Below are 27,237 nucleotides of genomic sequence, written 5' to 3' on the forward strand. Positions count from 1 at the left end.
GAGTTAGACCGTGACCATGGAGGAGACTATCTCTCCAGCCTCTGGGCCGAGCGAGGGCGTGACCCGGTCGACTCCTACGTTTCTGTGATTGTGTTTAAAAAGACTCTTCAGAGGGAATTGAACAGCTTTACTCTGTGGTTAAAATCTGCTGACTCATCACTCTGTGGGACGCTGCTGAAACTGAAACTTACAAACAGCTGACACACGCTCGAGTCGACGCTGACCGCCTGTTTAATCTCCTCTCCTTCATTTACGAGAAGAACTATTTCCCCTCTTCTCTTCTTCTTCTTCTGCGTCACCTGTGAAGAACATCCTCTTCCTCATTTCACTGACTCCCTCCCCGACCCACCAGCAGAAACATGGAGAAACATGGAGAGAGGTTAGAACGCAGAAAGCTTTACCGACCCATGCAGAGCTGGCTAAACACTGAAGCTACAGTGTCCACCACATGCAGAGCTGGCTAAACACTGAAGCTACAGTGTCTATACATGCAGAGCTGGCTAAACACTGAAGCTACAGTGTCCACCACATGCAGAGCTGGCTAAACACTGAAGCTACAGTGTCCACCACATGCAGAGCTGGCTAAACACTGAAGCTACAGTGTCCACCATATGCAGAGCTGGCTAAACACTGAAGCTACAGTGTCCACCACATGCAGAGCTGGCTAAACACTGAAGCTACAGTGTCTCTACATGGTGACCTGTGTGAGAGGAGGGGGGGGGGATGTTTGTGGTCTTGCAGGTCGGACTCGTTCAGACTCCAGTCTGGATGGATTTGTAGCTCGTGCTCTGCAGACGCTGCAGGATTTATCACTGAATCTGATTAACCCACTTTTGAAGCTGCTGATTTAGTGTCTGAAATATTAAAGATCCGTCTCAAACACACGAGAGCAGCAACATGAAGCGCTCTGCACTCATTCATCTTCATGTTCAGACCAGCTGTCACGTCGAGCAGATGAGAAAAGGTTTGTGATTGTTCTGGAGGGTGGTTCTGCTGCGTCCTGCTCTCCTGGGGTTTGTCTCCTGCTTCCTGATTTAAAGGCCCCCCCGGTGGTTTCTCATGAAGCCATTAGTCTCATGAATCAAAACGAATTAACCTCGAAAAACACGCCGCTACAAATCTGCGTCTTTCATCGACTCGCCTAATGAGCGGTCCATCGAGCACACGCCCCCCCCGAGACTCAGATCGGACACGCGTGACTGAACAGCAGGAGAGCCGCCGTGACAGAGCGGAGAGAGATCCAGATGGAGACGCCACGCCGGAGCTAAGAGTGTGGCGTGAGCCTGAGGATCGACCAATGAGGATGGAGGAGGGAGCGGCACGGAGAGAAACTCCAAATCAAGAAGTTTCAGAGAGAGAGAGAGAGAGAGAGAGAGAGAGAGAGAGAGAGAGAGAGAGAGAGAGAGAGAGAGAGAGAGAGAGAGAGAGAGAGTGTCCCAGACGCTGAGGTGAGTCCGGGTCAGAACAGTCCAGGGTGTGACTCCGCCTCTCGTCCAATGACAGCTGGGATCGGCTCCGGCCCCGACTCGACCCCGAGCGGGGGCCGGAGAGGAAAGAGTCTGGGTTTGAAGGGACTTTTGGGTCGGGAGATGAAGGTTGGAAGTTTGTCTGGCAGCCTCCCAAGTACTGCCAAGGTGCCCTTGAGCGAACGCTCCGGCGCTGGGTCCAATCCCTGAGCAGCAGCCTGCTGAGGTTCAGTGTGTGTGTGTGTGTGTGTGTGTGTGTGTGTGTGTGTGTGTGTGTGTGTGAGTAACATGTCTCTCTACACACACAAACAGGATCCTGTGCACGTCAGCTCTGCCCCCTAAACTATCTCCAGACTTGAACCGGCAACCCTGACCTTCCCTCCTCTGGATCCTCCGCACGTCTCTGCCGGCTGAGGAACTGTGCGTCCTGAACGGACTTTATTAAATCCATCTGATCGGAGAGGGAGCTCACTGATTGGTCCTTGAACGCATCATCGGGCGGCGTCACGCACGCTGAACGAAACCACAAATCCTCCGAGACGTTCACATCAACAACGTCTGCCAAACGTTTGACCTACATAGATGAAGATCCGACGAGCCTCCGAGCGTCTGAGCGGGAAAAAAACAGAAACTCCAGGATTTAAATGGAAGGAAGGAAAAAAAAAAGAGCGGGAGACACGGGTTCACCAGAATCCAGAACACGAGTCCCTGAACGCCCCTTTCTTTACACCTTTTGATTGACAGCTCAGCTGCACAATGAAAACCTTCCTTCTGTCCGCCCAGCCAATCAGGGCTGTGTATGAAAGCCCAGAGTGTGAGGGGTCACTTCAGGACTCTGAGCAGCTCACACCTGTGTGTTTTATTTATTTAACCCTTTCTGAACCAGGTCGGTTCTGCAGAACCTGACCGAGACAGGAAGTAGCAAAAAAACACAAAGCTGCAGACAAACAGGAAAAAGGAGGTAAAAATGTTTCCATGTCACTGTGGACTCCTTTCACGCCCGTCTCACTCTGTCATGATGCTGACACACACACACACACACACACACACACACACACACACACACACACACACACACACACACACACACACACACACACACACACTGAGCTGGTGTTTCTCTCGGGAGCCATGTGGCGCCGCGCTCGCTGCATGTTTAGCTTCCATGCAGACCGGGGGGGTCTGTTTATCCGGCCTCCTTCCTCCTCTCCCTGCGTGATGAGTCGGCATATTTTAGACCTGCTCTGCTTTTCAGACATGACTCAGCGTTTTTTGTTCAGAAAATTTAACACAACACAAACTAAAGACAGGATTTTTTGTTTGTGAAGTCGTCACCACGGCTGGATATGACATCATTTCCTCCTCCGAACGCTGCAGGCTGCACACACACTCTTCTTCTTCTTCTTCTTCTTCTTCTTCTTCTTCTTCTTCCTCTTCTTCTTCTCTGGATGTCTGGTGTGAGGCGTCTGTGGAGCCGAGAGGAGGCACCAACGAAGAAGAAGAAGGTTCAAACGTTTCAACGCGAGTGTAGGGTTCAAATCCCGGAAGGAAAACTGCAGTAAGGAGTTTGAACCAGAGAGGGGGCGTGGCCAGACACAGCTCATTTACATATTTAAAGCTACAGACACAGAAACAGCACCTGCAAACAGGCCAATCAGAGGCGGTTATTCCTGAGAAAGCTTTTCTTACTCAACATTTATCAACACTTATAAAGAATTATAATTATTATTATTATGTTTTAGCCCTTTGTGACATCACACTTCATCAGAAACATTTAACTGGGAACGTTTGCTCTTCACTTTTCACCTCTGGCGGTGACTCGTGTTTCTCAGAGACGAGTTTCAGCACGCTCTCAGGACGGCGGTAAACTGTGAGCACGCTGAGGGAGAGACGGAGCGCCTGCTGCTCTGAAGGCGGGCCGTGCTGCAGACCGCTCAGTCAGAGCGGAGGGAGCGAGGGACGCCGCGGTGACAGCGGGAGGCTTTTAAAGCTGACTCACTGTCGCTCCACGCGCTCTCTGCTCCTCATTATTTACCTGTTGCTCGCTCAGCGCAGCAGGAACAAATCCAACCGCAGTTTTTTATTTGCTTTATTGAACTGGTGCGTCCTGCACGCTCTGACTGATCCATCGACTTCCTGTCCTTTTCTCTGCGACCCTGAACTCGACCTCGAGCGGCGCCTGGACCCGGCCTGATGGATCCATCGTGACTAATCTGTGTGAGGGATTGATGAGCTCCAGCTGATCCTCTTTGTTCCAGTCCACAGACTGAACATGGCGTCTGAAGACCGAGGAGCGCTCTCTGAGTCACGTGGCGTCTGAAGACCGAGGAGCGCTCTCTGAGTCACTTGGCGTCTGAAGACCGAGGAGCGCTCTCTGAGTCACGTGGCGTCTGTCACACAGCTCAGACTGAACCTCGTCTCTCTGGAGAAATCCCACGTTCACCTTCGTGGTTAAAGCAGAGCGGTGAGTCACAGCGCCTGCGTGGGCGCGAGCCGCCGCTCCGCTCTGACTCCACACAAACAGCAGCCGCTATGAATTCTGGGTCGTTTGTTGCGGCGTGACAACGAGCGGTTTAAAAAGTGACGTTCACAGCTGATCGTTTCTGAGGAACGTGTGACCTTTGAACCCTTCAGTCTGTGACCTCCTCTCCTCTTTGAGTCGACGTCTGACCGCTGTCGTCAAACATTCAGCCTGCAGACACTTTCAAAATAAAAGTTTCTTCTGAGGCCAGGTCAGCGTTCAGACCGCTCTGTTCTGATCTAATTAACCAAGGTCATTAACCAAGGTCACTCTGCACGCACTAATTAGCTCCTGGCTCACAGCGCCCAGCACGCGCGAGCTTCAAGGTTTCCACGGGCAGAGGACGGACTTGAACTCCGGCCACGGGACCGGACGGGTCAGGGAGAGACGCAGACCTGAGACGGTTACCAAGGAGACGGAGAGACGTTCATGACAGTGATTAAAGGGAGGAGAGACGCTGAAGTCTAAGAGTGACGTTAGCGTGACGATGCAAACGACAGGAAGTGCTGTAAAAATAACTTTGTGCACGCAGACACGCCCCCGTTTGTTCACAGTGAATAAAAGTGTGGTTTTTTTTATCACACATTGTCGTGTTAGAATCGCTCACTGGGCCCCATGATTCGTTTGTTTTTTAATATATTTTTTTTTTTTTGTATTTTGACCTAAATAACATAAATACACAAAAAGTCAAAACAGAGAAAAACTGTGTTCTAATGTTTTTAAACAGTAAGAAGGTCCTTTAATAAAAGGAAATTACTTTTTTTTTTTCGTACTTTATCTGTTTTTTTTATTAGTTTTTTTCTGAATCATTACATTACATTAGTCAGTCTGTAAGCTGGTTAATCTTCTGTCTCAGGTTATTAAAGGGTTAAACAGCAGTCTATATGCAAAAGTTCTTTTTCAGAGTGAATTAAAAAAACAGTCAAAGAAAAAACTGTGCTGAACATTTGACCTGCTGGCTATTCTTCTGTGGGGTCATAACGGGGTCTGAAGTTTCCCACACATTTCAAGAACTTGAACACAACGTTCACTGAAGCCAGAGACGCTCCTGCTGCAGGCCGGAGGAGCTTCATACTTTTAAAGACCAACACCATGATGAAGATGAGGAGGAGGAGGATGAAGATGAGGAGGATGAGGAGGAGGAGGAGGAGGATGATGATGAGGAGGAGGAGGATGATGAGGAGGAGGATGAGGAGGAGGATGAGGAGGATGAGGATGAAGATGAGGAGGAGGATGAGGAGGAGGAGGATGAAGATGAGGATGATGAGGATGATGAAGATGAGGAGGAGGATGAGGATGAAGATGAGGAGGAGGATGAGGATAAGGATGAGGATGAAGATGAGGATGATGAGGATGATGAAGATGAGGAGGAGGATGAGGATGAGGAGGAGGATGAAGATGAGGAGGAGGATGATAAGGATGAGGATGAAGATGAGGAGGAGGATGAGGAGGAGGATGAGGAGGATGAAGATGAGGATGAGGATGATGAGGACGAGGAGTTGGATGAGGATGAAGATGAGGATGAAGATGAGGATGAAGATGAGGATGATGAGGATGATGAAGATGAGGAGGATGAGGATGAAGATGAGGAGGAGGATGATGAGGAGGATGATAAGGATGAGGATGAAGATGAGGAGGAGGATGATAAGGATGAGGATGAAGATGAGGAGGAGGATGATGAGGATGAAGATGAGGAGGAGGATGATGAAGATGAGGATGAGGATGAAGATGAGGAGGAGGATGATAAGGATGAAGATGATGAGGATGATGAAGATGAGGAGGAGGATGATGATGAGGAGGATGATGATGAGGATGATGAGGATGAGGAGGATAGGGATGAAGATGATGAGGATGATGAAGATGAGGAGGAGGATGATGATGATGAGGATGAAGATGAGGAGGAGGATGAAGATGAGGAGGAGGATGATGATGAGGAGGAGGAGGATGAGGATGAAGATGAGGAGGAGGATGATGAGGATGAGGATGATGAAGATGATAAGGATGAGGATGAAGATGAGGAGGAAGATGAGGATGATGAAGATGATGAGGAGTTGGATGAGGAGGATGAAGATGAGGAGGAGGATGATGAGGAGGATGATAAGGATGAGGATGAAGATGAGGAGGAGGATGAAGATGAGGAGGAGGATGATGAGGATGAGGATGAAGATGAGGATGATGAAGATGACCTGTTAGCAGGTACTCTCCTCAGGCGTCCGTTGGATCCCTCCAGCTGCTGCATGCACGCTGTATTTTGGTTGTCGAGTGTTTCTAGACGAGGTTGCCTAGCAACTGAGAGTCTTTGTTGTGCACGGCTGTGTCATCATGCTGAAGCAAAAGCACGGGGCTTACACGACACACACACACACACACACACACACACACACACACACACACACACACACACACACACACACACACACACACACACACACACACACACACACACACACACACACACACACACACACACTCACTCCAGTGTGTTAAATATAGACGGCCATTGATGGAGTCAGCACACTCGTGTGGTCTCTGGGGGGTTTCTGCCTCGTGTTTTATGTATGAACACGTCGTGGTTACGCTGGTCGACCGTGAGGCAGATGAAAGGAAAAAACGAGCTGTGTGGTCGCCGAACGCTTCGTCGACAGAATCCGCCGCAGAGATCAGAGCGGGAAAAAACTTCAGACACCGAGATCGACCAAACAAGAGCAAGAGAAAGAGCAACACAGCCTGCTCATCCAGTGGGGTTACCGTGGTAACAAGTCACATGGTAACCTGTGCAACTGGTCCAGATGCCAGTGGGGAGTCACGGAGGCTGTTTAAGAGCAGCGATGGAGGTTACTTGGATGAATTCATCATTTTCTCTCCGGAGCTCAGAGAGGAGGAAACGCACGCTGTGGTGACGGGGAAGAAGTCAAACTCACCGCCGACAGGAAGTCAGGGGAATCACAGGAGACAGACAGGAAGTCAGGGAATCACAGGAGACAGACAGGAAGTGGACATGTTTGTAAGACACATCTGAGCTCCTGAGAACATGATGATGATGTAAACAGGTGAGCTCTACGGGGAGCGACTCACGTCAGGAGGTCACCTCTAGTGGACACTCGATGAACTGCAGGCTCAGGCTTAAACACACCCCGACACCCCGACATGTGGAAACGATGAAGTCTGACAGACTGAATCTAAATCTGTGAGACAGTGCAGCTAAAACAAACAGCATGGTTTATTGTCTTTACAATCTCAGCGGAGGAAGAAGATGGAGCGAGAAAGGAGACAGATAAAGTAAACTGCACGGAGCTTATCTCCGACGGCTCCTGACAGAAACTGATAAAAAGACAGCAGGCGGGGGGGGGGGGGGGGGGGGGTAAAAGGGGGGACACTGGAGGGAAAAGATGGCAGAGAAATCAGAAGAAAAAAAGGCAAAGAGACGGAAATCAAAAGAGTGGAGCGAGAAAAGAGCAGAAGAAGAAACAGGCTGACAGCTGGTGGCAGGAAGTGAGCGAGGACGTGACACAGGCCGAGAAAAGAGCAGAGAAGAAGAAGAAGAAGACGGGGATCCTCCGACAGAAGAAAACCTGCGTGTCACACAGAAACTGTGTCTGTGTTTGCACAAAGACTCGACGCTGCTGGAGCTGCAGCAACCTCCAACACTGTGCAACATCCTGCAGTTCCTCCAGTGTCCACTAGAGGCCGGCTCCAGGAACAGCAGGAAGAGACAGAAAAAGACGTTTTCACAAGCTGGCTCAAAAAAATGAGACAGAGAGAGAGAGAGAGAGAGAGAGAGAGACAGACAGAGAGAGAGACAGAGAGGGAGACAGAGACAGAGAGGGAGACAGAGACAGAGACAGAGAGGGAGACAGAGAGAGAGAGAGAGAGAGACAGAGACAGAGACAGAGACAGAGAGAGGGAGAGAGAGAGACAGAGACAGAGACAGAGAGAGAGACAGAGACAGAGAGAGAGAGAGAGAGAGAGAGAAAGAGAGAGAGAGACAGAGACAGAGAGGGAGACAGAGAGAGAGAGAGACGGGTGAGAGAGAGAGAGAGAGAGAGGAGCGGGTGGACGGACACATCAGGCAGCGTTTGAGGGAAACTCACAGAGACTCAAAGAGGTGAGGCCTCTGATCAATTATTCAGCAGCCTGAGCTGGCTGGAAAATGTCAGCAGGCTCTGCACATGCTCAGACCACCCCACTACACACACACACACACACACACACACACACACACACTAAAGCATCTTCCCTCGGAGTTCAGTGACTGTGATGTGAGCGGAGTCAGCTTCATCGTCTGATCAATACGTCTTCTCGTGGTCGAGTCTCTGTGGCGTTGAGTCCACAACACGAGGTGGGACAAAAAAGCCCCGCCCTACGTCAGAGTGACATCACAAAGGGGAGGGAGGGGCTACGAGGTATAACTTCACTAATCGACTGAAACAGGAAGTAGATGTTCTTTAGTTTGTGGACTGATGGAGGTTCTGAGTAACGATATGTTTATTATATTTGTGTGTTGGGAGATTTTTTTTTTGCATTTCGTGAAATATTTTTGCTTTTTGTAAAATGTTTTACTTTTACACTCAACATTGTTTTTCCAGTTCTTTTCCAAGATTTTCTTTGCTTTTTCTAAAATGTTTTTTTTTGCACTTCTATAGATGCTCCTCAGGGATTTTGGGGATTCATGATTTATTTATTTTTTTTTGCATTTTGTGAAATGGTTTTTGCACTTCAGATGTTTTTACTTGTTTTTGTTTCTTTCATTAGATGTTTTTTTTAGGTTTTTGTTTTTTTGCGGTTCGTAAAGTCTTTTTTTTTTGCGTCTCCTGAAATGTGTGTGGATCTTAGCGCCCTCTTGTGGACAAAGTATGAAGTTTTTTCCGAACAATAAGATTTGGTCGTCTTTGAACAGTCCACTCAGCTCCGGTTGTTCCGGATCACTTTTATCTTTGATCCGGTGCTAAAGGGGATTTTTAAATCTTTCTGTTCATCAGCATCGGAGCCCCGACGCAGGAAGATTAGCTCTGCACGTAAATCAAATTTACAGCGGAGCATCAGCAGTAATCAGATTATCACACAGTGATTATATGTTCTAGACACCTCGGGGGTAATTAGCCAATCAGAGGTCAGCAGCAGGTCGATGAGTCTGTCCTCTTCTTCTCTACTTTAAATCCTTCATGTTTCCCAGCAGATCTCAACACAGTATAAAAACACATGTTCATGTAACATATTTGCCCGTGGGTGTGGTCTGTTGAAACGCTCCATCTGTTCTGCAGATTCCATTATGAGAGTAAGAAAAAGGCTTCTGCACGTCCCGGAGCCCAAATGTTTTCCAGATCTAATTATCCCTCCAATGATGCCTTAAAGGCTGCGGAGCGGGGAGGAGTCCTGGGCCTCGCCTCGGCCTCCGCTCCTCATCCATCATGCAGGAGACGGCGGCCAACATCAGATAAAAGAAAGACGAGGACGGACTTTCAGCCCGGTTTAAGAATCCAACAAACGGCTTCAATCTCTATCTGCTGTAATGCATCGTTCTTTTCTGGATTCATAAATACACGGCCCTTATATTTGTCATTACTGAGAAAAAAAGGGTTCAAATCTACCTGCGATTGTTCAACTACAACATTATGAGGTTTATTGCTTTCTGGTTGTGTCGAAAACAAAAATCAATCTGCACAATTTGAAAAGTAAATTTAGTTCATGTTCAAGTTAAAATTCCTTAAAGGTCACATCATCATCGTCTCCAAACCCTCCAATGATGGGAAAAGTCCATCCTCTCTGTCTTCTGCCTGCTCAAACAGGCCGTTTGGAGATGTCCCCTTCATGACATCACAAAGGGCAGTAGCCCCTCCCCCAGGTGGGTGACACTCCCACAGCTAGGTGTTTGTTCTGCCCTCTGAGTCTGCCTTCTCACCGTAAACAATAGGACATGGAGCCAGAAAGCAGCGAGTACACCCGAGCCCTTCCAGAGAGGGGGCGTGGTCAGACACAGCTCATTTACATATTTAAAGCTACAGACACAGAAACAGCCTGTTCTGAGCAGGGCTGAAATAGAGGGGTTTATAGACATGATCAGATACAGGATCAGAGTGGATTTATACACAAGGGGAGGAGCCGGCAGTCCTGTCCATATAAACACAGCTCTGACAACAACACAGCCAGCAGGACTCCAGCTTCTCCCTCACTGGACTCATTTACACAGGATATGTAAATCCTGTTTCTTCCTTTCAAGTGTGAGGAAGCATCCTGAATGACCTTGTTAGAAACTGAGCGTTGAAGCAGAAAGATTCACACAAACCTGCTGGATGTGATTCCAGCCGCCTTCGTGCAGCAGCAAGCAGGACAGAGTGAGGAAAAGTTCTCGTCCTCTCGCTCAGCGACTGCTGCTGCTGCTGCTCGTTAGAAATGTTTGGGACTGGAAAGTCAAACTTGTGAAGTCAGCAGTCGCCCTGAATCCCTCTGCCACGGCCCCCCCCTGCTGTGTCCTCTCCCGCCCTTCACACGCCACGCGTGGGCCGGCATCTCCGCCAGCGATTTGGCCTCATGTTAAACATACCGGAGATATACCCTCCCTGACTCTGATGATCCTATTTCCATGCTAATGGAAGCTCACCTTCACTCCACACTCGGAGGTGAAACCAGGTAAAAACAACTCACACACACACAAAAGAGAAAAGAGGTCAGAGGGAGGAAGAGTCGAGTGTTTTTAAGGGGGTCCAAATAAAACCCTGAAACCTGCAAACAGCCGAGTGTTTAAAACATCATGTGATCTACAACTGTGTAATGAGCAGTCAGCATCCATCAGCTTAGCTCTCTTTAAGCTCCTCTGTACTTTCTCTCTATATAAATGATGAAGAATTTAAACTGTGTTTTAGTGTCTGAGCTGAAATAAAATCCGACCGGTTAATTGTTTCTCCGATATGAGCCGTTACAACGTGACGTACTCATTGTGTTACACTATCAGTTCTCTGTCACCAGCAGAGGGCGCTAGGTGGATTACACCAAGCGTCCTGTGACGCACAAACACGCTCGGTTACTTTCCAGCTGAGTGACCATCTCGTCTTCCTGATAAATCTTCATCTGTCTAATATCCAAAACCATCTCATTCGATTTACTTATGAGATATCGCTCCCAAAAATCCGTACCAGAATTTTTTTCTACCCATTTATTGATACCTGTATCGGTCCCAAAAAATCCCAAAACGGTGTGAACGCTCATACTCGAACTCTGATGCGCCCCCTAGTGGACACTTGAAGGAACTGCAGGATTTTACACTTCCGTAGAGCGCTGCTCAGACCAAACAAGCCGAGTGAACCAAACAGCAGCAGTGCATTGTGGGTCTAATCTGTCCTTGTGTAAACTATGCTAACATCAGTTTAGTCCTTCTTGCAGGTTAGCGTCCACATGCTAAATGTAGCTACATGTAGATCTGGCCGACATACAACTTTCTCTCCATTTTATCTCAAAACCAATAAATCAATTAGAGGACTAATTTGGTATTTGGCCATTTATCCACATTTAACTTTTGATTGTGTTTCGGACACGATGATCGTTGGATATAATCTTGTAGGAATCCACAAAATCAATGAAAAGCAGTTTTGTTGTGTAATGAAATGAGCTGCTGAGACGGAGGACTCGGTCTCTGATCCACATCGAGCAGAGCTGCAGCCGCGTGTTGACTCTGCGCTCTCTCTGAGCGCCTCAAACTCCTCTGCAAACACACACGGCTCCGTTCGACCGTCCTCGCCGCCAGAGCAGGCCGACTCCCAGAAACAAGAGAGGAAGAAAGAAACCCCGAGGCTCAGCCGTCAGCATCCAGAGAGCAGGAAGCTTTAAGGGGAGGGCGTCGTGTCTCAGCCTCCAAGGAATCTGAAACGATGCTCCATTACGGCCCTGAGAGAGCCGAGAGGGCAGAGAGAGGCTGCTGGGGGGGGGGAGGTGGAACAAATGGTTCCTGGTGCAAAATAAAGCATGAATTAATGATGAGAGCTTTAGTTCACACTGCAGCTAAGTGCTCTGTCAGCTGCAGGGAGAGAGAGAGAGAGAGGGGGGGGGGGGGGGGGGGGGGGGGGGGGTCTGCAATTTGATGCTTCAGCCTCACACTCGCCTCCATCCTGCTGTGAAAATCTTTGTTTGTTGGAAAATATTGAAAAAGTGTGCAAAGGAACAAACTCAAAACATCAACACACAAACAAACAAACCACCTCCCGACACGACGAGGAGGAGGAGGAGCGGCCCGAGGAGCGGCCCGAGGAGCGGCCCGAGGAGCGGCCAGAGGAGCGACTCGAGGAGCGGCCCGAGGAGCGGCCAGAGGAGCGGCCAGAGGAGCGGCCAGAGGAGCGGCCAGAGGAGCGGCCCGAGGAGCGGCCCGAGGAGCGGCCAGAGGAGCGGCCCGAGGAGCGGCCCGAGGAGCGACTCGAGGAGCGACCCGAGGAGCGACCCGAGGAGCGACCCGAGGAGCGGACGGAGGAGCGACTCGAGGAGCGACCCGAGGAGCGACTCGAGGAGCGACCCGAGGAGCGACCCGAGGAGCGACCCGAGGAGCGGACGGAGGAGCGGCCCGAGGAGCGGCCCGAGGAGCGACTCGAGGAGCGACCCGAGGAGCGACCCGAGGAGCGGCCCGAGGAGCGACCCGAGGAGCGGACGGAGGAGCGGCCCGAGGAGCGACCCGAGGAGCGACCCGAGGAGCGACCCGAGGAGCGACCCGAGGAGCGACCCGAGGAGCGGACGGAGGAGCGACTCGAGGAGCGACCCGAGGAGCGACTCGAGGAGCGGACGGAGGAGCGGACGGAGGAGCGACCCGAGGAGCGACCCGAGGAGCGACCCGAGGAGCGGCCCGAGGAGCGACTCGAGGAGCGGACGGAGGAGCGACCCGAGGAGCGACCCGAGGAGCGACCCGAGGAGCGACCCGAGGAGCGACCCGAGGAGCGGCCCGAGGAGCGACCCGAGGAGCGACCCGAGGAGCGGCCCGAGGAGCGACCCGAGGAGCGACCCGAGGAGCGGACGGACATTGAACGTCCATCTTAATTGAGCCCTTAAAGAATCACAGTTTTTATCTGGCGTTACTTTAAAGTCGTGTGATTGGTGCAGACAGATTCAGACCCCCCCTGCTCAAGTCCCTCCCCCCGTTGCCCCCCCAGTCCCAAAAAGCCTGGACACGCCCCTGAGCTGAACTCCCACCTGTCATGGTTCCAACATGGCCACCATCGTGGTTAAGCGTTTGTCCTCAAAGATCCCCTCCAAGAGGAAGATGCACCACTCTGTTTCCTTCAATCACTCAACGAATAACTGCACCACCCTAATAAATATGAACCGTCCAATCAGGACGCTCTTCTGCGGCGCCGACGACGGGAGACTAAACAGGTGAGAATAACAGAGGAAGCTTTTAGAGCGGGTAAAGGAGCCACAGGCTGGTTAAATGCCGTCTGGTTCAAACCGCAGGATGACACTTTCCAAAATGGATCCCAGGGAGGGGAAGACACACACACACACACACACACACACACACACACACACACACACACACACACACACACACACACACACACAGGACATGAGCGTGAGAGAAATGATGGAGCAGAGCCCTGAGGTGTGTGTGTGTGTGTGTGTGTGTGTGTGTGTGCATCATGAGGTGGTAATGGTGGCTAATGTCTTGTGTGTGTCGGGCTGGTGGTTAATGGAGCCGCTCAGCTGCAGCGGGTCAGGATTCATGTGTGTGTGTGTGTGTGTGTGTGTGTGTGTGTGTGTGTGCGGGCGTGACGCTCCCGCTGCCTCGGCGGTGGAGTGTGAATGTGTGTGAGAGCTCTTTGGGATATTGCTGGTATTGGATATTGGCTGTTAATACTCCCTGGTGTTTCCTGGTGTGTGTGTGTGTGTGTGCGGCGAGGAGCCAATCACAGAGCCCGACACAAACCGTCCTGTTATAACACGCTTTAATGTGCACAAACACACACACACTGCATGGCAAGACAAAGCAGCTGCTCGGGGTAATTAACTGCACATTCATTGTTCACACAAGCTGTGTCTAACCTCCCTCCAGGACACAGCCTCTCTCTCTCGCTCGCTCGCTCACTCACTCGCTCGCTCACTCTCTCTCCCACACAAACAGAGGCTCCGTGCAGCTGCACTCTATCTTCCTCCTCTGCGCAGGAAGATGCTAACACGGTTAGCATGGAGTGGCTCAGCTGCCCTAATGTCTCTAATTCAGCACAGACCTCGCTGCAGCTGCTGAGCGGCCGCCTCTGATTGGACGCAGCCGGTCGTACATCACCGTGTAATGAAGAGGAAGCTCACGACTGATCCTGAAGAGACACAGACCAGACGGGACTCAGAAAGGGAAGAAGATCCAGGAGCCCCCCCCCCTCTGGCTCCCTTCTCAGTGACGGCCTCTGAGTGTGACCCGCACCGACCCTGACGGGTCAGAGCGACCCGGCGTGGAGCACGCAGCGACGCATCAATCTGTTTACCTCACTAATGATCCTGATTAAACGTCCCGCTGACGATCTGTTAGCCGGGAGTGTTAACGTGCTGCACACACACACACACACACACACACACACACACACACACGGGCTCTGACTCACCCCGCACTGTGGCGGCGAGCTGAGGGAGGTGGAGCGGAGCGGCGAGGGATCTTTCTCTGCAGCAGGTGTGTCGACACTCAACAAACAGACTTGAAGGAAATGTCAGGACTGAGTCTGTGCACAAAGCATCTTTAATTCATCACCTGTCAGTCATTGTTCAGGACCGCCTCTGTCCCACCTGATCGGGGGACAGGTCCAGGTCCAGGTCCAGGTCCAGGTCCAGGTCCTAGCACGGCTCTGTCTTCAAACACAGCGTTCTGCTCTAAAGTCCATTCTCCAGTTTTTGTATTCGACGCTGCTTTTAATCATCGTGCTGCGTTCACAGACAGTCAGAAAAACGTGTGTTTGGATGGTTAATTTTACCGTCGTGTTACAGGAAGTAGAAGACGGCGTTGGAGTACTCAGTCAGTCAGTGAAAATCACCGACACAGCAGATTCTGACACGGCTGAAATTACAGACAGTAATGACCCCCCCCCCCCCCCCGCTCTGACTCCCCCTGCAGGGCACTAACTCCCCCAAACACCTCCTCACCTCACCGAGGACTGAGAGCATACTTAACACTACACACTACACACACACACACACACACACACACACACACACACACACACACACACACACCAGTACAGGATCAGACATGAGGCGGAGAAAGGGATTATGGGATTGGAGAGGGGGGGGGGGGCTTTCCCTCTGCAGGACTCAGATCTTGTTTCTCCTCCTGGTAAGATCATCCTCCTCCGGGTCCGACGGCTCCACCTTCACCCATCGATCCCCGTCTGTGAGCGTGCAGGCATGCAGCCCTGTGTGTGTGTGTGTGTGTGTGTGTGTGTGTGTGTGTGTGTGTGTGTGTGTGTGTATGTGTGTTTCACATTAACCCAGCAGCGTTCGCAGCGATGACAGAAAACGTGTTTGTCTAAGAAGTCAAACTACGACTGACAGTCAATACGACGACGTCGACTTCTACGACGGTCTCCAGAACGCCACCGTTAAACACCGAGGTCAGAAAGTTACCCGTGTGACGCCGCGGCGTTCACAACGCTCTTTACTGTGCATCTGGCACCGCGGGGATGTAAACCTCGCACCTCTCACACACTGACAGCGTTACAATGATGTGTCAACACGGGGGGGGGGGGGGGGGGTCGTCTCGTCCTTAATTACCGCACGCCTTTAAAAAAAAAGAGCAGCAGTCAAAGGCGGCGAGGATCAGAGCGATTAAACGATGAGTAATGCTGCATCATCGATCGCTGGAATTATCACTCGCCTCGCCCGCCATCCAGAGTCGGAGTCGTAAAAACGTCCGCCGCCTCCGAGACAAACGAGCGGAGAACGCGTCGTTAGCCACCTGCTCCGCTGCAGCGTACGGCCGGCGTCTTCGAAGACGAGAGCTCGCAGAGACCTGGTTCAAATATTCTCCTCATCAGAACAGGAAGTGCTGGAGTCAAACCGGCACACGGTCTCCAGATCAGGTTTTCAACGTCTCTCTTGTCACAGAATCTAAACCTCCACTGATTGGCTGTTTTTCAACATCATCACTGAGACACTCCCCTCTTTCTAAAAGAACTAATAATTAATTAATCAAGAGATATTTATGGTCTTGGTCTTGACCCCTAGGTGTCTCGGTCTTGGACTCGGTCTTGGAGCCCTCTGGTCTCAGGTATGTCTTGGTCTCGTGCGGTCTCGACTACAAACCAGTGTAAAAACAACATCTGAACTCTCCCGTATTGAAGGCTGATCTGTTGCAGGTCGATGAATCTAAACCTCCCTCTCCTCCTCTTTCACACCCACGAGCATCATGTCGCTGATGAACTGCTGTGCACCATCATGAGAGACGTCATTCTGCAGAGATAAGTGCTCTCTGACAGCTGGCCATAAAGTGTCCACTCATCAGGACCGGACGGACGCAAGGCTCTAAAAGAAGAAGAAGAAGAGTCCCAGCTGGAAGGAGGAGCAGCTCGACCATCAGAGGAAAACCAGCCTAATCACCTGCATCGATTCAGCAAACGACCACCACTCATTATTGATTTCATGAACGCACACACAGATCCACATGTGGGGAGGAGGGACTGAAACTGCAACAAACTAAAAACACTGACAAGACTTTAAAAGGTCTACAAGCAGGCCGTTTGGAGATGTTCCCTTCATGACATCACAAAGGGCAGTAGCCCCTCCCCCAGGTGGGTGACACTCCCACAGCTAGGTGTTTGTTCTGCCCTCCGAGTCTGCCTTCTCACCGTAAACAATAGGACATGGAGCCAGAAAGCAGCGAGTACACCCGAGCCCTTCCAGAGAGGGGGCGTGGTCAGACACAGCTCATTTACATATTTAAAGCTACAGACACAGAAACAGCCTGTTCTGAGCAGGGCTGAAATAGAGGGGTTTATAGACATGATCAAATACAGGATCAGAGTGGATTTACAACAACACACTTCACACACATGATGAAGAGGAGCTCTCCAGGCTGGTGGCCTCGGTTCGAATCCAAAACGGAGGCCACTTCCCAGCATGCCTTTCTGTTGTTTCTACTGCTCTTGAGCCCGTGTAGATTTGTGAGTCAGCTAAAGACAGTTGAATCTTTCTGCAACATTTCTCCATCTCTGCACCGGATGATTCTGCCACAGCATTTATCAAACATGAATGACCACAACCACAGAGTCCATTAGAACCTCTGAGCTGAACCCACGGTGGGTTAACATAATCACACTGTTACTGGTACAACTGGTCCACAGAGGAAATGTTAAAATCCATTCCCAACAGAAACCATTAAACCTTACTTAAACACAACACAAGAGTTCCTTTAAACACAGAGTGAGTAAATTCAGCCACCAGGGGGCTCTCAATCAACAATAACGAAAGATGACGTAGAGGCTGGCGGGGGAATCACGGGAGTGATATTTCTCTGCTGAATGAATCGCAGGATTGTTGAATTGGACTGTCAGACATTTGTGGAGTTTTTTTAAATCACTGCGACTGATTCGATGCAGCAGTCGAGGTTACCCGAGTTCAAACTGAACTCTCACGCTCTGATCCTCCCGCCGCGCAGGAAACAAAGACGTAGATGTCGGAGGCGTTCATTTGATCAGAACTTAAACTTGTTTCTGTTGTTGGGGGGGGGGGGCGATGAGTTTTCAAAAACTCTGTGTTGCAGGAACAAAGCTTCCTCTGCAGTTTTTTGGCATGTAGGATCAAAGAGTCAGACTCTGAACAACAAGCTGAGGCTTGAAACTGTCAGCGGACTCGACAGGAAGAAAACAAAAAAATCTTCAGAAAGCTGCAAAGACCAAAAAAACTAAATTCACTTGAATCCCTTTTAATCTGTCGTTTCCAATCACAGAGCCTTTCATACCCAAACACACTCTTTTCACTGTTTTTAAGATTCATTAACTCCTCGCGCTCAGATGATCCGCAGTGTTCCTCCTCGCCGTCGTGCACCGTGACCGAGTGAGTGGCGCCCTGTGAAATCTGCAGCTGAATGCTATTTAGAGAGAGTAATTACTAATGAGCTGCTCACAGCCTCTAATGAGCTGCTTCCAGCGTCAAACTCCTCCGTGTCCGTTTCATCACGCTGCCGTCTGATCAGGTCAGTTTCACCCCGAGCCGCCACTTCCATCACAATTTAACTTTTATGAAGTTCTGTGTCGGGAAACGACAAAGTCTGCGCTCGTTATTTAAAGACTTTTAACTGAGTGTGGTGTGTTTGAGGTCGGATGCATCATTGTCATGAAATCCTGCTCTCAAAGGAAACCATTTAAAATCAGAGTCAGGATACTTTTTGGGTGTCATAAAGCCTGACGATGAAAATGGACGGGACAGAAATCAATTCTCCATCTTCCAAAGGGTCGTCGAGTTCAAAGGTCGAATATGGCAGGATGCACGACCCTGTATGTATTGAGCTGCATGGACGAAATGATTCAAAAACCAAGGACACAATAAGGACACGTCAGCAGAAGAAACATGTTTCCACTGGAGGAACAATATGATCCTGTGGTAACCGCTGCATGCATAATGTGCTGATGGGAGGTGGTGCTGGAGACAGATGTGACAGTAATGTGTGGTATCAGTCTCACACGGCCACATTCAGACGCCGACTTGCTGCTGAGGTTTGAGGTTATTATGAACACGACACGTTTTACACCAGGAAGCAGAAGACGACTCAGCACAATGTGGAGCAGACTGAGACCGGACGGGAAAGTCATCAGCTCCCATTGTTTCAGTTTGACAGCTGGCTCCGCCCCCCTCCTCTCACACAGCTCTACATGTGGTGGACACGGTAGCTTCAGTGTTTAGCCAGCTCTGCATGTGGTGGACACTGTAGCTTCAGTGTTTAGCCAGCTCTGCATGTGGTGGACACTGTAGCTTCAGTGTTTAGCCAGCTCTGCATGTGGTGGACACTGTAGCTTCAGTGTTTAGCCAGCTCTGCATGTGGTGGACACTGTAGCTTCAGTGTTTAGCCAGCTCTGCATGTGGTGGACACTGTAGCTTCAGTGTTTAGCCAGCTCTGCATGTGGTGGACGCTGTAGCTTCAGTGTTTAGCCAGCTCTGCATGTGGTGGACACTGTAGCTTCAGTGTTTAGCCAGCTCTGCATGTGGTGCACACTGTAGCTTCAGTGTTTAGCCAGCTCTGCATGTGGTGGACACTGTAGCTTCAGTGTTTAGCCAGCTCTGCATGTGGTGGACGCTGTAGCTTCAGTGTTTAGCCAGCTCTGCATGTGGTGGACGCTGTAGCTTCAGTGTTTAGCCAGCTCTGCATGTGGTGGACACTGTAGCTTCAGTGTTTAGCCAGCTCTGCATGTGGTGCACACTGTAGCTTCAGTGTTTAGCCAGCTCTGCATGTGGTGGACACTGTAGCTTCAGTGTTTAGCCAGCTCTGCATGGGTCTGTAAAGCTTTCTGCGTTCTAACCTCTCTCCATGTTTCATCTCCAACATTGATCCTAGTTTGAGCAGCTTTCTGCTGCTGGAGCTTATTAGAAACATGCAGAGGCTTTTTAGCTCGGGTACAATCACTTCTATCTGAAGCAGTTCCACTGCCCGCTTCCATCGCTGCAACACCTGTTCACCTGATAACTGCTCTCATATCTGGCAAACAAACCTAAATATTTCAGTCAGTAGGTCATGTTTTAGTAAAGCATTTAAACGCTGCGCTTGGTGATGTCACTGTCCGTGGTGCTGAAATCTCTGTGACGAGAACAAAACGCTGCAAAGACAAACAGCCCCTCTTCTTATCTGACCTGTGTGATAAACTATCAGGTCGGGGAGCGCCTCCTGTTCGAGGGACGTGGTGACGTGTATGTGTGACGTTAATCTAAGCCGGTCTGAGGGTCACGGAGAAGGGCGTCCACCTGCACAGGAGCGTGAAACGCCACACTGATCTGAACGCAGGAAAATCACAGTCGCTGACAAAAACAAGGATTCCTCTGACAGGTGTGATTCGCTCCCACGGCGCGGCGGCTTGTGCTGTTGTTTTCCGGTAAAAAGAACAACATCAACATGCTGGGGAGGTAGAGGGGCGAGAGAGCACTACTCTAAATAAAGAGAGAGAGAGGGAGATATGGGAATTAGACAGCCGTGCATTCTGGGTAGGAGAACCTCCTGTCAGGGCTGTCTGGATGCCAAGGTTCACCGCCGTTATCAGCCTCCCCTCGCTCGCCCTCCACATCTTTATATCTCTCTCTCTCTCTGCTCGCTCGACCTGACTCCCTGCCTCCACTGCAGATCTGATTTCACTCTCTTCACAGCGTTGTTATGGTAACCCAAATTTGGTAGCACAGCGCTCGAGCCCTGAAACAGAAGCTGCGATCGGATACTCATGCAACCTGAAATTCCCTCACAGTGGAACCTCCAGGGGGCGCTCACGGGAGGGGAGGGGGGGGGGGGGGGGGGGGGGGGGGAATCTTTAATCCGGAACGCTCCGTGAACTAATAATGAAAATCAAGTGAGTCTAATGGCTCTAATTAATCCTGTCTCAAATGGTCTTCACCATTAAATCCTGTCTTCACCATGTGAAGCAAAGGTGAGCTTAAAACGGCTCCTTAAAACAAAGTGCAGCCCGTCAAGTGGACTTTGACCACGTGCTCGGAGAACCAGACTCGGTCCTTCATACACGTGAGACCTCAAGATGGAGGAATCGAACCTCGAACCAGACACAAGAGGAAAACCTTGAAACCAAAACAACAAGAAAAGACGACTCGGGGAATCACGGGAGTGACCACGTGTCAGACGAGACGCTCAGCTCCCTGAGAGCGAGGAAACGGACCGCCGGCTCACATTCAATTATTCCAGATATCAGTCAAGCAGCCCGTCTGTCCAAAGGAATATTCACCGAGCGCTTTGAATCACCTGAGTCTATTCTGGGAACTCTTTTCTCTTTTTGTGATCAATTATTTATTTCTTTACTTCACACACAGATGTTTGTTTTTTTACGAGGAAAAGAAAAAAGAGAAAACAATAATAATAATATTAATAATAAAAATAATAATAAAGGTAATAAAGTAAATGAACCCAGCTGTTCTGGGAACTCTTGATGTGTGACGCCTTTCAAGCTCTTTGTTGTTTCCAGTTGTTGTTTTTCAGGATTTCCCAAACAGGCCCTGATCATCTCTGACCAATCAGATTGGAGGAGACTAAAAGTCAACATCAACCTGCTTTATTGTGTTTGATGTCGCCCTCTCACACCCCTCCACCTCTTCACCCACCTGCCTCTCCTCCCTATACATGTGTCATCCTCATCCTCATCATCATCATCTGTGGGTGAAGTGCTGAAGTGCCTTTGAGCAGCACACGTCACAGAGTCAGAGTTACGTCCTGCTCCTTTAAGAAAGAAACGTTCAGACCTGTTATTAATAATTTAGTGTTTGAGGGACGTCAGACTCATGATTTGTATTTGTGTAACACAACCGCTGAAGAAAAGTGCGGGAAATATCAGTTTACACACACACACACACACACACACACACACACACACACACACACACACACACACACACACGCACACACACACGCTTCCCTCAGTTTACCTCGACCTTGGTTGACCCCGCCGCTGACCTCTCTCCTTCATGATGTCGTACAGCTGATGAACTGACACACTGCGTATGCCGCCCTTTAAAGGCTCAGCGCCACATACGGAGCGGCCATCTTGGACTGTCACATGTGGTGTTGTAGAGACACACACACACACACACACACACACACACACACGAGGACGAGGACAGAAAGCGTCCTGCAGGTGAGGACGTCGGACAAAGATGGCGGCAGCATGATTCCTAATAAAGTGCAAACGTTCCGCTCTCGATGCCGCCTCCATCTTTGTTCTGCTGATGCGTCACTTGTCGGGAGTGGACAGCAGTCAGAACCTGTGCAGCGCCGCCACACAGCTGGAGTCACATGACAGGCACAGCTGGAGTCACATGACAGGCACAGCTGGAGTCACATGACAGGCACAGCTGGAGTCACATGACAGGCACAGCTGGAGTCACATGACAGAACCAGCAGAAGATGAAAGCACGTCGGACTGGAGCTCTTAAAGTTGTCTCGCTGTCCCACTTCCTGTCCTTCTGAATCTGCTGCAGAGACTGACGGAGCGGAGACGCAGCGCGGCGGAGCCAGAGGACGCTCATACACACACACACACACACACACACACACACACTCACACACACACACAAACACACACACACACACACACACACACACACGTAAGGCGGCTCGGTCGCCGTAAAGGAGCGGAGATTCAAGTTTGTGGAATTTAGCAGCAAGGTGCAAACATGACGGTCCCATCTCAACAAACCTCTGCAGACAGAGTGAAGGCTCCGCTGGCTGCACAAACACTGATCTAGAACCAGAACCAGAACCAGAACCAGAACCAGATCCAGAACCAGAAGCAGCCTGTCAGCCTGTCAGCCTGCGAGCTCAGCGTTTGGTCTCTACTTCACAAACTCGCTCATCATGCTCCATCTGTGCAGAGCGCTTCTTATGTAAGTTTGGTGGGTTTGAGTGGTTTAACTCAAAATAACAACTCAGCTGAGCAGTCCACACACACACACACACACACACACACACACACACACACACACACACACACACACTCACACTCAGAGTCCAAACCAGCTCAATGTTTTAAAGTCTTTCTAAACTTCTGAAACCTGAGGAGACATGTCAGTGAGGTCACATGGTCTCCACAGACTGAGGTCACATGGTCTCCACAGACTGAGGTCACATGGTCTCCACAGACTGAGGTCACATGGTCTCCACAGACTGAGGTCACATGGTCTCCACACACTGAGGGGGTTGTACTCACACGAAGGCGTGGTAGAGCAGCGCCCAGCCTCTGGGCCTCTCCAGCGCGTCGTACAGCAGGTTCTGGATCCTCCTCTTCCGGATGTTATTCCTCTTGGCCGGCCGGGTGTAGTTCAGGGGGGTCTTGGCCAGCAGCCCGATGCCGATACCCTGAGAGCCCCGCTTGTAGTCATCCCGACCCGAAGACACCAGCAGCAGGGCGCCATCCTTGTCCGCTCCCCCGGCGCCTTGGTCCAATAAGTCCCCGTGAGCGGCGCCCGAGCTCTTCTTGTGCTCCTCAGAGCCGCTAGCGACGGTCCTGGACCGGAGCCCCATGGTCAGTGCTGGATGCCCGGGGTGGGCAGCATGCCATGATCCGGGCGCTGGATCCGGAGACGCCCCCTCCTCAGCCGCAGGTCATTTAAGGATGTGGACTCCGGCGCGAAGGGAGGTGCTCAGCAGTCTGACTGGAAGGTAGAGAGAGGAGGGAGGAGAGAGAGAGAGAGAGAGAGTAAGTGTGTGTGTGTGTGTGTGTGTGTGTGTGTGTGTGTGTGTGCTACATCCTTTATCTTGGGCAAGCATCGGCATGTGGTGCACGAGTGCAGAGAAGACAGCAGGCTACAAATGTAAAAAAGAATTGTGCATAAAAACAAGCAGAGAGAGAAACCCCCACGCCCTTCTGATGGAATCATAAAAGTGTGACACAGTGAGCAGGAACAATCCACACTGAGTGGAATAAACTCAGAACACAGCAGCTCGAGCGCCTTTGAGTTATTAAAGGAGGATTTCACAGATTTTAGGAGACCTGCTCCCTGACGATGAAGGGAAACCTGCCAATCACTTCATCCATTCAAACAATGAATGAGCTTTAAGCAACAAATGCCCAATTACTAAACACTCCTCTGCTTCCTACACACACACACACACACACACACACACCGGAGACAAAGACGTGGCATTTACGCTGCATCCACACACATACACACACACACACACACACACACACACACACTCTCAGAGAATCCAAAGGGAGGAAACCCGCTGAAGACAAAAACACCGAGTCCTACCAGCAGCGCTGCCCGGGCATGTCGGCTCGTGTCTCCGGGGCTTCCAGCCTCCATCCACCTGCAGAGGAAGGAAGGAAGCGGCGCTGAGCTGAGCTGAGGCGGCGGCGGCGGCAGCGGAGGTGGAGGGTGGAGACGGAGGATGGAGAGCAAGAGATGCTGCGAGGAGGAGGTCGATACTAAAACTGAATCTGAGGAGGAGAGGCAGGAGAGGGAGAGAGGGAGAGAGAGAGAGAGAGAGAGAGAGAGAGAGAGAGAGTCTTTCATAAGAAGCAACGTGCGCGCGCTCTCAAATACACACACACACAAGCTGGAGAATGTGCACGCGCAGACAGACTCCGTACACCTTGATGCGTTCAGGAGCAAAACATGCACAGACACATAACCAATAGCTGCTCGCTGCAGACCCTGATATGCACAGTCATGCACACGCGCCTGTTGGCATATAGAGGGACATGAAACACACACACACACACGCACACACACACGCACACACACACACACGCACACACACACACACACACACACACATTAAAGCACACCTGACTGAAAACACACTCATCAGGGTGTTTTGAAGTTTTAAAGTGAAGTACGATCCACATCATCAAGGTAAACATAAAATAATCTTTCTTTAAAGTAAAGCAGGAGAACATATGAAGTCAGTGCGCAAGAAAAAAGAAGAGCAGTGGCGCCCCTAGTGGGACTATGGAGAACTGCACGTATTCTATTCAAAGTTTATTTGAACATTAAAGAGAAGATGTCACAGAGATCATCACGTCCTCCTTCACTGACCAATCACAATCAAGGCGGGGAGGGACTTCAAAACAATGGCGGAGGAGATGCTATCTTCACTCCACTTCTCGAGGTGTAGAGCTGCTGACGCCTCGACGTCGTCTTCACGTTCACGTGGTGATTTCTCAAATTAACGCAAACATGAAACACACAGCGCTAAAACAACACCTGAGCGACATCACCGAGGGAAGCTAGCTGAGGAGCGCTCTGAAACTGACGGTTTGAGTGCTTCACGTTCACGGGCCCACCAAGGCATTGGTTTCACTTTCAAACAAAGAAACTGCGTCTAAATCGTAGAAACAGTCGGTGAGAGGAGGACATGTTGATGCTCGCCCCGTCCAGGCTTTGTGCCGTTTACCAGCGTCTCTTCTTGTAAGATCTGACAGAAGTTTGGCTCCGTGTTCCCCTCTGACAGGCGGTGTAATTAGCTCTCAGAAGCTGAGCGAGACGGTTCAACATGAAAACAAAAAAAAACATGTGTGGATGTTTGATCAGTCACAGAGTCGATGACATGAGAAGCCCGGCTCGTCTTAAAAGACGACTCTGCTGCTTTTATATCCTGCTGCTTGCTGCCTTTTATCCACTTCTTTTCTTTCTCTGTTGAATTCACTCAAACTCAAATCAAAGCCGTAAAGCTCCAGCAAGAAATAGGCGACATATCGAAACTTCTGTTTGCATCAAAGGTCTCATGACCTCCTCCTCTTCTTCATCATGTGTGTGAAGTGTGTTGTTGTAAATCCACTCTGATCCTGTATTTGATCATGTCTATAAACCCCTCTATTTCAGCCCTGCTCAGAACAGGCTGTTTCTGTGTCTGTAGCTTTAAATATGTAAATGAGCTGTGTCTGACCACGCCCCCTCTCTGGAAGGGCTCGGGTGTACTCGCTGCTTTCTGGCTCCATGTCCTATTGTTTACGGTGAGAAGGCAGACTCAGAGGGCAGAACAAACACCTAGCTGTGGGAGTGTCACCCACCTGGGGGAGGGGCTACTGCCCTTTGTGATGTCATGAAGGGAAAATCTCCGGCCTGTTTGAGCACACATTTTCTGAAGAAGACGGAGAGGATGGACTTTTCTCATCATTGGAGGGTTTGTAGACAGACTAGAGACACATGTTAGAGGAACATGGAGAAGGTCAACATTTGACCTTTAAGGAGTAAAGGTCACATTAGTGTCCGACATTTCAACTTTCAGCCATTACTGTGTTGAAAGGACAGAGTGGGAAACCAAGGAGAGATAGAGGGGAAGGACATGAAGGAAAGGAGACACAGGTAGGATTTGATCTGTCTGGAGGACTATGTCCTCTTTACATGTCCCAGGGACGCCTCGATGCTGAAACGTTATTTGACCTTTGACCTCTCTCAACCCGGGTCATTTTGCTGATCATGTTCACTTCGGTCCTTTTAAAGAAAAGCTGGATTCAGACGCTGCCTCGTGGACGAGGATCCGATGTGGATCATCACTAGTTCAGTTTGTATCGAGCTTTGTGAAGCAGAGGAGAGACAACAAGTCTAAGAAAATAAAATGAAGATAAAGAAATGCTTACTGGATGCACAGACGATGAACAGGCAGGTGAAGCTTCCTGGGTTCAGCTCACACACTGACAACACAGGAGTGAAGGCCTGATGAAACAGGTGAGCAGGACAGGTGGGACTATCTGAGGACATCTAGTGGACAGGTCGAGAATAACAATGAATTTATTCTTCGTCTCTTTACACCAAAAAAATGTAGCCGACAGTTTCATCTGAGATTTATCACAACAACAGGGTGTTTACAAAAAACAATATTTTATTAAAAAGGATACTTCACTGACCAGAAAATAAAAACGGAGAAAACTCAGGCCAATAAAATCATCAAAAAGTCGTCTCCAGCGTGCGCTCCCAGAGCTGGATCGACCCAGACAGGAAGTCAGACCAGGGATCAATATTAAAATCAACCCCAACGCTCACATCATTTCTTTCTCTTCCCTTTAAAAAACAGGAAAAGTACAGACTCAGCTGTGATTGGCCGATGAGGTAAGAGCAAAGAAGAACCAATCAAAAACAAATACATCTGCAAAATTTTGCTCAGAAAAGTAAAAAAAAGCTTCACGGAGTCGATTTAAAGTTTAACTGTCCTGATTCACGCTGCGCTCGCCAGGAAATAAAACCCTCTGTGACACACACACACACACACACACACACACACACACACACACACAGAGGATTTAAACAGAACAATCTTAAAATAGATTGATTGCTTGTCTTTGTGGCCTTTAGTATTCCGGCTTAATCGTTGGCGGTCGGAGGATTTGACTAATTATGTGGAAGACAAACGGCGGGAGGAGTGTGTAATTGAAAAAGCAATAATTTGAGTGTGGCGGCGTGCTGGACAGGAGCGTCCTCCGGTTCAGAGCCGCTGTGACACGCTCGGCACGGACAAGCTGTACTGAGCAGCTTGTTAAGATAGTGGGATAAAAGAACAGATCTTCCTGCTGACGCTGCCTCTTTTTCACTCCGGAGAATCCGCTCATGAGCTGAGCAGAAAACACGGATCAGCGCTCCGATGAAAACACGAGT

The 27,237-nt window shown here is 50.0% G+C and overlaps 2 protein-coding genes across 2 annotated transcripts; one reads left to right on the plus strand and one right to left on the minus strand.

Annotated features, from left to right (window-relative positions):
• Positions 1-1,496: 1,496 nt before the first annotated feature.
• LOC306826300 (uncharacterized protein) lies at positions 1,497-5,840 on the plus strand (the record flags this gene model as incomplete). The annotated part of the gene is made up of 2 exons (XM_079347500.1): positions 1,497-1,634; positions 5,277-5,840. Coding segments are annotated over 2 exons (702 nt in total), but the record flags the coding sequence as incomplete, so codon positions are not given.
• A 16,454-nt stretch (positions 5,841-22,294) lies between these two features.
• LOC306826170 (potassium voltage-gated channel subfamily KQT member 3-like) lies at positions 22,295-24,328 on the minus strand. Its single transcript, XM_079347322.1, has 2 exons — positions 23,893-24,328; positions 22,295-23,292 (listed from the first exon to the last, which is right to left on the minus strand). Exon 2 carries the CDS (start codon positions 23,159-23,161, stop codon positions 22,844-22,846), a length of 318 nt encoding a protein of 105 aa, XP_079203448.1. The 5' UTR covers positions 23,162-23,292; positions 23,893-24,328; the 3' UTR covers positions 22,295-22,843.
• Between the last annotated feature and the right edge of the window lie 2,909 nt (positions 24,329-27,237).

The sequence above is a fragment of the Symphodus melops genome, assembly GCF_947650265.1.
Source record: "Symphodus melops genome assembly, chromosome: 7".
NCBI classification, from domain to species: domain Eukaryota; kingdom Metazoa; phylum Chordata; class Actinopteri; order Labriformes; family Labridae; genus Symphodus; species Symphodus melops.

Excerpts from the sequence above, each read along its gene's own strand:
- LOC306826170 (XM_079347322.1), bottom strand. The coding sequence starts at position 23,161 with ATGGGGCTCCGGTCCAGGACCGTCGCTAGCGGCTCTGAGGAGCACAAG.